This window comes from Olea europaea, unplaced genomic scaffold (assembly GCF_002742605.1).
Source record: "Olea europaea var. sylvestris unplaced genomic scaffold, O_europaea_v1 scaffold807, whole genome shotgun sequence".
NCBI lineage: Eukaryota > Viridiplantae > Streptophyta > Magnoliopsida > Lamiales > Oleaceae > Olea > Olea europaea.
The window spans coordinates 208,001-219,882 of record NW_019266506.1 but is presented as its reverse complement, the minus strand read 5'-3'; the positions used below and the strand labels follow the sequence as shown (position 1 = coordinate 219,882).

Sequence of the window (11,882 nt, the reverse complement as noted above, 5' to 3'; positions counted from 1 at the left end):
GCAATGGAAACAAATTTCATCCCCAACATCCATAAAATTTATCCCTTTAATTGATAATTTTCATGTAAAATAAAGTCAAACGAACACAAAAAAACACTTTTATTTCAACATTTTTCACGTGAAAAATTATACCAATCAAACACAATAATTTACAATTTCCAGGAAAATAATTTTTAGGCAATTCAATTTCTTGGAATTCGTTTTCAATTCAATTCAATTCCATCTTTATAATTAAACGGACCCTAAGTGGAATCGAAATATATTGACCAAGTTGTCCAATCGAAATTCAGGGTCAACAAAGCATATTCGCAATATTTTTAAATTGTCGTGAAACGGAAGATTGATGCAGCATCCCAAGGCCAACCGTATGAAAGTGCATGGTCAATTTGTGCGTTCTTGTTTTTTTTTGGGACCAGTAGTGAATTGAATTAACAATTGACACGTTTTATGATGTACGATTTGTTTGAGAGCGAAGCGTACACGTAATCGCTTGGTCGGCCGAAGCATAAATTTAACAGCGATGATAACGGTGAAAACTAACATCGCCGGCGCGCGTAAAGGCGTAACCAGCTCCAATTTCCCACGCTATATTTATTTATTGTGTAATTTAAACGGGGAGAATAAATTTTGACGTCTATTTTTAATCCATGTAGTATATCCCCATGGTATGTATGCGATATTAATAGAATTGATTTCATATATGTAGATATTTGGCCCCCAGTTTATTTCCCAATTTTGAAAGAATGAGAATGTAAAATATAGTCGTTTCGAACCCCACTCAAGAGATCGAAATTCAAATTTGATGGCTTGATGTGATGAATAACGATCATATTTTTTTCATTTTAATGAGGAAAAAATGGGAATCAAACATGGACTTAGTTACAATTCACATAAATGAATGAATTCCTCGCAAATCTATTTTACAAATTCCACTACAAGAATAAGATGAAAGCCTTCCAAATAAGGATATTTTATATGAGTTCTGCCTACGTAACATGTCAATCTTCACCCTTCAATTTACTCAAATGTATATTAATAATAGAACTCGAAAAGATCACATTAAATAAACAAAGATAATGCTATTGCGCACTCTCTACAAAGAGTATAGTTTGAGAATCACACCTTAAATTAAATAATGTGATTGTATAAAAGATATCTATTTGTGCGCCCTAATTTCGAGCCACCTATTTTTGTAGGATGGGTGGATTAACCTATCTAAGAATTTAAATAGTCAATGTTTTGCCCCACAATTCATATTACACCAAAGTGGAAAATTCAATTATAATATTCTCTCAAGTAGGAAATAATAGCTCAATTATCTATAAACGAAAAATGACATACAATGAGTAAAACTTTTTGTAGCTTTAAGCCCCGTTTTTGTAATAGTGATTTTTAGGATATGTGTAATTGAAAAGTATTTCAAAAAATTAGGTTTATGTACAAAATTATTTTATTGAGGGCCTGTTTGGGCCCAATTTTTTTACCAAAAAAATTAATTTTTTTATCATTATTTCACTATTCCAGTCGTCTTATTTGACTTTTTCTCTCATAGGTGGACCCCACTTTTCTCCTAACGATAAAAAAATCAATTCTCAAAATCACTCCCAAACAACCCCTAAAAGAATTCAGGGTTGAAAATGAATTTAAAAAAATGAGTTTATATGGAATGGGGACCGAACAAGAGCGTTGTATCAACGATTTTACCAATAATACTTTTTAAAACAAGCATGCGTGAATATAAAATCTCAAAGCATACTGTATATATGTTACATAAGTATTATTAATTGTTCTTGACTCTCGATAAAATATTTATTTGTGGCGTAACATGTCTAAAAGTTACAATTATATGAATTACACACCAAAGTCGAAAATTCAATTATAATATTTTCTTAATTATAAAACAATAGCTCAATCATTTGTATAATTGTACACTGAGTAAATTTTATGCATCATTAAGTATAATTTCATCAATAATATTTTCGAAACTAGAGTGCAAGGATAATGAAAATCTTAGAGTTTGATATATTTTATGTAAGTATCTTTGATTCTGAAACAAATATTTATGAATAATTCGCCAATAGTAATGGACAAAATTACGAACAATCATAAATTCTTAAATCCATGAATGGCCGACTTCTTAAGTTTATGAAAAGGTTGTAATACTCAAGATTTCCATACTTTACTGAACGTTAACTTTATATCATGCACTATTCTAACTTGTGATGAATAAAATACTAGAGTCGATTTTAAGTTGTTCAAAATAAGCTTTCCTTTTATAATTATGATTTGAATATTTTGCTCGTGCAATGCCCACAAACACATTTATCTACGAGTGTCGACTAGAATATTTATGTGTGTACAAATTGAAAAATGGTATATGGGTGTAGATCTTCGGTACATAAAATAAAATTCCGGTTGACGTGAGTGGAAATCGAAAAGACAGGTTCCATAGATTGCTACAAACCTCTACTTAATAATTGTACAATAATTTATTTTTATTGAAACATACACAAAACACATGCCAAATTTCCTAATTAAGCGCAATGCCCATCTTCCGCTGTCCTTCAATATCGAGTAATCAATATTTGATATTTGCTTGACATTAATTAATATTATGCAAGTGTTATTAATTATTGATCAAATATCTTAAAATTAAAATTTCAATAATTACCTAACAATTCATAGTAAACACCATAGTCATAATTCCAAAGAACAATAAATATAGCTCAATTCTTATAAGAAAAATTGCCCTTTGAGTACAAATTATGTATCATTAAATACAATGATGTAATCGTGATTCTATCAATCACACTTTCAAAACAAGTTTGCGCGGATAATGAAAATCTTAGAGCACGGTGCATTTTATGTAAATATCGACTTTCAATTCAAATATTTATGAACATGATCTCGAGTAATCTTGACTTTAAAATTTTTTATTACACGGGATCACCGTCATTCAATGAACAATCAAAGTCACATATGAATTCTAACACCATACACGCACATTTTAACTTATATATTACGAACTCTTCTAATTTGATTTTTATGATTCTATTCTTGCATGCAAAGAAACCAAAACAATCATTAGAACCACTTTTCAAATGTCTTTAGACATTTTGGACTCAAAAAGTATTTACGATGAAAAACAAATTTCAATATACCCTAATATTGTAAAATTTTCATGTACCTTTGTCAATTTATATATTTTCTATGTTATTCAATGAAATGTTATTCTAATTATTTTTAACACACTTACGAGATAAATTCCCTAACGAAGGACCATGCCAACCGTGCACAATCCTTCGATGAGAGTCGAAATGGAATCATAATATTCATTACATAGAAAACAATAGCTCCATTGTTAAGAAGAAAAAATGTTGGGCAATGATAATTTTATGTATCATTAAGTTCAATATAATATTGTGATATCATAATTTTATCGATAATATTATCAAAACGAGCACAAAAATATTGAAAATCCAATTATAATTTTGAATAGAAAACAAATGTTATGTACCATCAAATACAATCTTATCTTATGCAATCACAATTTTATCAATAATACTTTCAAAAGACTTTGCATGGACAATGAAACTATTAATATGATAGACTTTACATAAATATTATTAATTATCCTCAACTGTAGATACAAATATTTATGAGCATAATCTCGGACAATCTTGACCTTATAAATTTTTATTACACTACATCCGTGTAATCCAATGATTGGTCAAAGATGCATTCAAATTCTAACACATTACACAAGCATATTTGGAGTTGTATATAATCGGTTTACATTATAAATAAATATAAATATGTAGTGTATAAGTAAATAGTACATGTAAGTCACACAAAATGAACGCATAAAAAGTGGTTTGACTTGTAGACAATAGATAGAGCTTATTTGGGAGTGATTTTAAGAATTGATTTTTTGATCGTTAGAAAAAAAGTGGGGTTCACCTGTGAGAGAAGAAGTCAAATATGACGGCTAAAATAGTAAAATAACGGTCAAAAATTTAATTTTTTGGGTGAAAAAATCGTTCCCAAACAGACTCATAAATAAGTGCAAAACACGTGCACGCACATCCAAATATGCGCGTATATATTATGAAATCTAGTAGTTCAGTTTTTTTATTTTTTATGGTTCTATTCTTGCGAGCAAAGAAACCAAAACAAAAAACAAACATTAGAAATCTCTATACCACTTTTCAAATGTCTTTTGACATTTTGGACACACAACATTTGTGCTAAAAATGAATTTCAACAAACCCTATTTTTTTCAAAAGCTTGCCTTTGACAATTTTTCCAATTCTTGATCTCGTTTTACAAATGCATATTTAGTACATGGTATAAAACTCTACTTAATAACAGTACAATAATTTAATTTTTGGATAGAATTTAATCTAACTTATTAAAAAATACACAACATGCATACCAAATTTCCCAATGAAGGCCAATGCCAGTCTCCCCAATCCTTCAATGAGAGTACGTACATGTCTGAAAATTTAGTATTTGATATTTGCTCAACAATTCATATTATCCCTAAGTCCAAATTGGAATTATAATATCTTATTACATAAAAACAATGCCTCAATTGTATCGTCAAGTTAAATATAATATCACACGACCGCAATTTATTGACAATATTTTCAAAACGAGCACAAAGATAATGAAACCATTAGAGCAAAAGTTTACGCAAGTATTACTAATTATCTTTGAATCTTTATCAAATATCTAAAAATTAAATAGTCAATAATTTCCCAACAACTCACACATCAAGCATTTTAATCATTAAATACAATATAATCTGACGCAATTGCGATTTTATCAAAAATACTTTAAAAACAAGTTTGCAAGGATTATGAAAATCTTAGAGCATGATATTTTTCTTTACGTAAATATCATTAATTATATTTGACTTTACGTCGATTTTTTATGAGTATAATCTCGAGTATTCTTGACTTTTTAAATTCCCAATTACATGAGATTTCCGTAATACAAAGAACGGATAAGGTCGCTCGCACCTATATTCTAATACCTTACACACGCTCTTTAGTCACGTATATATTATGAATTCTTCTAGTTTAATTTTTATGATTCTATTCTTGCAAGCAAAGAAACCAAAACAAAAACAAACATTAGAACCACTTTTTAAATACCTTCCAATGTTTTAGACACAAAATTACGTGTGACGAAAAATAAAGTTCAACATAAACTAATTTTGTAAAACTTTCTTGATGTCCCAAAGAAATAAATTAAATACATGAGATAAATTTCATAATGAAGGACCGTGCCAACCTTGCACAGTCCTTTAACGAGAGTGGGGTATAGGTTGTATCTCTGATTTCTTCAACCAAAAATATAAATTAATGCACTTTAAGAGAGAGAAAATAAGTAGATAGCGAAAATAAGTAGAGAGAGGGAGTAAATGGAGGCAGGGCGCGAGAGAGAGAGCTGTCTCGTGAACCCAGTAAGTGAAGAAAAAGCTCTTTTCTTTCCTGTACTCTCTTCTTCTTCTTCTTTCTTCGTCCACATACTCTCTTTACTCTCCATACCTTCTCTGTAAAAACCTTGCTTTCTCCCTAAAGCAATTCCGTTTCTAACTCTAACATTCACATTCATTCTTTCCTTACCTTTTGAATCACGGGATCCCCATCAATTCTTTTTCTCTTTTCCGTTTCTATCCCTTTTCATGTATTCTTTAAAGTTTCAATCTGTCTCTCTCCATTGTTGCTTCACATTGATGAGATACACTGAGGGAAACTGAAAAAAGAACCCAACCGGAGAGGGAAAAGTGTATACACAGAGGATTGTATAGAGGAGAGTGAGTGTGGGAGTGTGTGAAAATGTCGCATCAGGGGAAATCTACGTCGGAGCTACGGTTACAAGCGCTGTCGGATCGGTTAAGGAATACGCTAAGTTACGATGAAGAGGATAACGGTGTCAACGTTAATAAGCCGGACTTTCGGGAACTCGATCTGGGATCGCCTGTTTCGCCGCTGCGGCATCGGGCTTGTAGAGTCAGTGCCTCCACCGCCACTACACCCAGCAGCAGTTCCAGTTCCTCTGGATCGGTGTCTGGCCGGAGCACTGCCGGGGTCCACTCGAATCCACCTAGGAAATCCAATTCCAACAGTCACTCAGGTGAGCTTTCGAGTTGTTCCGTGGGAAGTTCCCCATCGGCGGTGCGTAACTCCAATCCTGGTAATACTCGCACCGCTTCGGGCGGTACTCACCAGTTAATTTACTCCAGTGGTGGCTCTGTCAACTCTCCAGCGGTCAATGTGCTCCCCAACGGGAACATTTGCCCTTCCGGCAGGGTCTTAAAGACCGGCATGGCCAGTAGGCCAACTAAGACAGACGTTTTGGGGTCTGGGACGGGCAATTACGGCCATGGCAGCATAATGCGGGGTGGTCCTTCATCAAAGCCCAGCGTCACAAAGGACAGCCGACCCATAAATTACTCGAGAGGATTAATAGTTGGTGGAGAGTCAGTGAAGAGAACGGGAACATATAATAATGATGATGCAGAGGAGTTGAAAAAAAGGGGGAATGAGAATTACAGGAAGGGAAATTTTGCAGAGGCTTTAGCCTTTTACAGTAAAGCAATTGCCGTATCCCCAAGCAATGCCGCTTACCATTTCAATCGAGCCGCTACTTTAATTGGGCTTAGGAGATTGGCTGAGGCTGTTCGGGAATGTGAAGAGGCTATAAAGTTGGATCCAGGGTACGTGAGGGCGCATCATCGTTTAGGATCTTTGCTTCTTAGGTGAGACCTTGCACAAAGTTCTAATCTTTTGCTTGTTAACTATTCAGGTTTTCGGTATAGGTGCAAAATCAATGCTGTTTCATAGTTATTCTTTAGAATGTGGTGTTTGTGATCTACACTGGTGAAAAGTTTTTGATTCTATAATAGGTTTTGAGCTAGATCTGGTTCATTTGATTATTTCTGTTTTTTGGTTTTTTATTTGTTTCGTTGTGGCTAATGTCTCTGCTACGTATTCTTTTTGGATCCCATTGTGATAGGGCCATCATTGGTCTTTTTCTCGGACAACTGTATGTTTTCCTTCTCTGTTATTGTGGCTCCAAGTTTGTAGGCTGGATGACATACAAATTTTCTGTGGCAATGGGCCACTATTAAGGTTTGAAGTAGTAGGATTCACAGCCACATTTTAGTTTCTTAATAGCTTGGAATGTGTCGTGGATTATTACTTGAGTTCACTCGATTGTTCTGAGTAGTGGTCGAACTAGTTCAGTTTTTTTTTTTTTTTTTTTTTTTTTTTTTTTTTTTTCACTTGACTTCTTCTCAGTTTTCTCTTAAAAGAATCGTTGATGAAAATCTCATGTTTGTGAATGATTTTCATCTCCATTTGCTGTAGATGTCCTTTTTCCCACTTTTTATTGTCCATTTTGCATTAAGCAACCTAATTTATCCAAGGATTGTAGTTTAGGACAGGTTGAGAATGCCAGAAAGCACCTTTGTTACCCAGGGTATCAGGCAGATGCAGTCGAGTTGCAGAAGCTGCAAGCAGTTGAGAAGCATCTAAACAAGTGCACTGATGCCCGGAGAGTTGGTGACTGGAGAAATACATTGAGTGAAGTTGATGCTGCCATTGCTTCTGGTGCTGATGCCTCACCACAGGTTAGTACTTCCTACGTATCTACTCGATTGTTGACCTAGGGCTTGTTTGGCTAAATTCTAAAAAGTTTTAAGTATATATGTTTGAAAGTATGCCATTAATCAAAATTGAGAATTATAACTACTTGTTAAGGTAAGAGTAAACTTTTAAAATGGGTATTTCTTTTACTTGAAAGTAAGGAAAAAGATAGTAGCATATCTAACGTGTTTGGAAATTTTGGAAATAAAAGTTTCTTTTAAGTAACTTTATGCTCTTGAAGGTAAGCCAAAATGCTCCTATTGATCAGAATGGGAAAGGTAAGTGCTGTTACTGAACTGGTTGCATATGAATCAACAGCTTTGTGCATGTAGAGCAGAAGCTCTCTTGAAGCTCCTCCAACTAGACGATGCTTTTTTAGCAATCTCGGACATTCCTAAATTTGAACTGTCTACTGGGAAGATTTTCGGGATGCTTTTTGAAGCATATATATTCTTTGTTAGAGCCCAAATTGAGTTGGCAAGAGGGAGGTGAGTTTCAGAACCTTTGCACTCCATCAGACAAAAGGAAATAAAGATTCAGAGTATGAGATGTATGATGAATACCTGCAGGTTTGAAAATGCACTTACAGATGTTGAGAAAGCGAGAAAAGTTGACCCACGTAATGTTGAAATCTCGGTTATGCTCAATAATGTGAGATTGGTGGGCCGAGCGCGTGCTCGTGGGAATGATCTTTTCAAGTCTGAAAGGTTTACTGAAGCATGTTCGGCTTATGGTGAAGGGCTTAGGCTCGATCCTTTTAATTCCGTTCTTTATTGCAATAGAGCGGCTTGTTGGTTTAAGCTTGGACAGTGGCAACTGTCAGTGGATGATTGCAACCAAGCTCTTTGTTTTCAGCCCAATTACATTAAAGCTCTTCTTCGAAGGGCTGCCTCAAACTGCAAGGTGAAATGCCTCCTCGAAGTACTACACATTCTAAAATTTTCCACCAAAATTCTATAAAATGTGCAAACTTGATTGTATTTGAAATTCACTGTATATCTAATTGCACACTGTTGATTATAGCTTGAACGGTGGGACGAAGCTGTAAGAGATTATGAGCTTTTGAGAAGGGAACTCCCCAATGACAACGAGATTGCCGAATCTCTATTTCATGCGCAGGTTGCACAGAAGAAATCATGTGGAGAAGAGGTTTATAATCTGAAATTTGGGGGTGAAGTGGAGTCAGTTTCAGGGCTTGAGCAGTTTCAAGCTGCAACCTCTTCTCCTAGTAAGCATGTTGATAATTGTGCCTTTTGCTCATTCTTATTGTTTCTAACTATGATCCAATTATTCATAATTGAAAGAATGCAGGTGTATCTGTCGTCCATTTTAAAGCGGTATCCAACCTACAATGCAAGCGCATCTCGCCATTCTTGGACACGTTATGCACTCGATATCCATCAATAAATTTTCTTAAGGTCATTGATCTAATTCATTGTTCATTATCATTCATTCTTTTACAGTTATTCATTTTTCTTTTATATGGCCCTGTTTGATTTCCATTCTACTCAAAATGCATTTTTCTCTCTTCTTTTCAACCATACATTCTTTATTAAAATAATATTACACGTAAATAAAAAAGTTTTCCTTATTTTTCATCCACGCATTCTCCATTAATTTATTATTTTAAAATTCATTTTTCCATAAAAACGGGTGCCAAACACCCTCATAGTTGTGGTTTTAAGCTTCGCCCTGTCACATTTTGCTAATCCTAAAAAATGTAACACTACTTTTCTGTAAAGTAATTAAAGACTTACCATCGAAAAAGTTTGTTTTTGGTCGAAACATTCCCCCCAAAAGTAAGTGGACTGAAAAACAGGACGTGTTTAGATAAATAATGTTAAAACGTATATTTGTCTTCAATTGTAGGTGGATATAGAAGAGAGTCCTGCTGTTGCACGTGCTGAGAATGTTAGAATTGTGCCAACGTTCAAGATATACAGAAAAGGCAGCCGAGTGAAGGAAATGATCTGTCCAAGTCCAGAGGTGTTGGAGGCTTCGGTACGACATTATAGTTTCTAGAGCTCGGTCATATTATCCTTCTCTACCTTCATCTCATGCACATTCCTGAAACCACAGCTTACTGGAAACAGCCTTTAGTCCCACCATATTAGAATTATTAGTTATCTGTGGCATAATTGGAACTATACACAATAATCCCCCCTACCGTATTCACCAAGTGCCTGTGAAATGCAAACCCATAGCATAGTACTTTTTGCATTTCTATCTATTCTTTCGTTTGTAATTGTTGTCCAGTTCAATCTTCGTCCATTATTTCAATCTGTTTGGACCATGTTTCCGACCCTTTTCGAGTAGATCGGCCCCTTTCAAGTATATCTCCATTCGACAAAAGATTAGTGAGAAAGATATACAACATTATTTGAGTTCGACGCTTGGCTAAATTTAGTGCGAGGATAGAGAGGAATCCCATGCTGGTTGGGTAGCTTTTAAGATGGGATCTGTACATGTATATACATGATGATGATATATACACATTGGTGGCCCATTGAAGGGTAATGAATTTCCAGTGGTTACTTATTGTGTTAGTGATAGAAGAATGAACATGAAATCATTGATAGTAATGTTTCTTTGCTCAACATTGAATTAATAAAATTTATCCAGATTTTTTCATCCTTGAAGTCCTATGTATTATCCCAATAGACTTTGTTGAGTACAGTTCCAACATAGTATTACTGTTTCTCTCATTCAATGAATAGAATTATTCGCATTTGTTTTAGGTAGCGATTTAGTCTATGTTACAAGGTTTCGATTATTTTTTATAGTTGTCAGCTGACCAGGTTTGCCCGGTACACTTAATCGTTGTTTGACTCTAATTCAGTATACCAAACATGCATTACTTTTTCATTTTCCGACTCAGTCGAATGAGCTTCGAATAAAGGATGAAAGCAACACCTTATCCATGGGATAATATATGCTAATATTATAATGTTGGAATGTTGATGGCATTCTTGATTTATAGGCATTTAACCTGCCATCCTTAATTTAATGGAGTATTTTAGGATATACTTGCAGGCTGGGTGATCTATTATTACATTGTTTGTGGAGATGTAGTTCAAATAATTAGGTGCAAAAGGCCAAGTCAAAAGCTCTCTTCTTGAGGGTTTGTCTGCTTTGTAAAATATAAATCACATGTCAGCATTAAAGTTTGCTAGCTTCCAAACAGTCCCCACCCCCACCCAACTAAAAGGGCTTCAAAAGTCGGTCGAAAAACAGTATTGCCTTTGAGATATGTGTCTGACTGTCATTTGGCCGGCGTGATTGTCTACTGTTTTAATGAATTTCTTGTGTTCATTCTTGCGTGTATTTCTTTGACTTAAACCTCAGAAATTTGCACAGTTGTGTTCACACGACACGAGATGATACGATACTATATAGTTGTATCTAAGCAGTCGAAAGCATTTTCTTGTTTTCTTATGTTCATAATAAGGTCTGCTCGACCCACTGAAGTTTCTAGTTCAATCGATTAAAATACCATTAAGACACAAGCTACGAGTTTGAGTGCTGAACGGTGATGGGAGTATGGACCGGAGGGAATTAAAAATTTTGGTTTGGGGTAAGAGATCTAAGAGGTCTGTTTTCCTGCTCATAGTATGTAGGATAAAAACATTCTACTGCTGCCTTCAGGTAAGATGTGACGAGAACTTAAAGGCTGTAGTGAGAAATTTTTGAAAAATTTTGATTGTACAGAATTTTTGTTACAGATTATATTGAAAAAATATAACCACCCACCTTATGAACAGTGTTATCTGTATGTTGTCTGTAAAATTATTATCTATAAGTGTAGTGTGTTTCGAAATTTTTAACCTACCTTCAATTTCAAGAGATCTAAAGCTAGGAAGAGGGAACTCAAAGGAAACATAGGATTCTTATAGTACTTGACCGTACTGCAGATTCTGAGAAAATGATAATAAAATCTAGGGTATTTTTAAAAATGTCTAATTTCATGGGTGTCAATTGAAAAATATTCACTTTTTAAATTTAACACTAAATTGTCTATTATGCCCTTAATGGAAAAAAGAAGCAATTTATTTATTTTTTCAATTTGTTGCGAATTTTGAGAAGTAGTTTTCATGAGAAGCTACATTAAAATAATGTTATCGACATTTCAAATGTTATTCTCGATATTCGAATCCTGTTTTTATTTTAAAAGTATCCATGTCAAAATACAATATTAAATGTTCTCGACATTTTAAATATTTAGAA

General features: G+C 34.2%; 1 protein-coding gene across 2 annotated transcripts; it reads left to right on the top strand.

The window, feature by feature from the left end:
• Positions 1 to 5,355: 5,355 nt before the first annotated feature.
• LOC111391578 (TPR repeat-containing thioredoxin TTL1-like) lies at positions 5,356 to 10,289 on the top strand. 2 transcript variants are annotated; one of them, XR_002702137.1, is made up of 7 exons: positions 5,356 to 6,769; positions 7,447 to 7,642; positions 7,977 to 8,146; positions 8,228 to 8,561; positions 8,682 to 8,886; positions 8,963 to 9,076; positions 9,528 to 9,650. XR_002702137.1 is itself a non-coding variant. In XM_023016818.1 (7 exons), exons 1-7 carry the CDS (start codon positions 5,847 to 5,849, stop codon positions 9,678 to 9,680), a joined length of 2,088 nt encoding a protein of 695 aa, XP_022872586.1. In that variant the 5' UTR covers positions 5,367 to 5,846; the 3' UTR covers positions 9,681 to 10,289. The 2 variants fall into 2 exon arrangements, 1 of the variants encoding a protein (XP_022872586.1); XM_023016818.1 differs by having other exon boundaries at positions 5,367 to 6,769; positions 8,970 to 9,076; positions 9,528 to 10,289.
• The last annotated feature ends 1,593 nt before the right edge of the window (positions 10,290 to 11,882 follow it).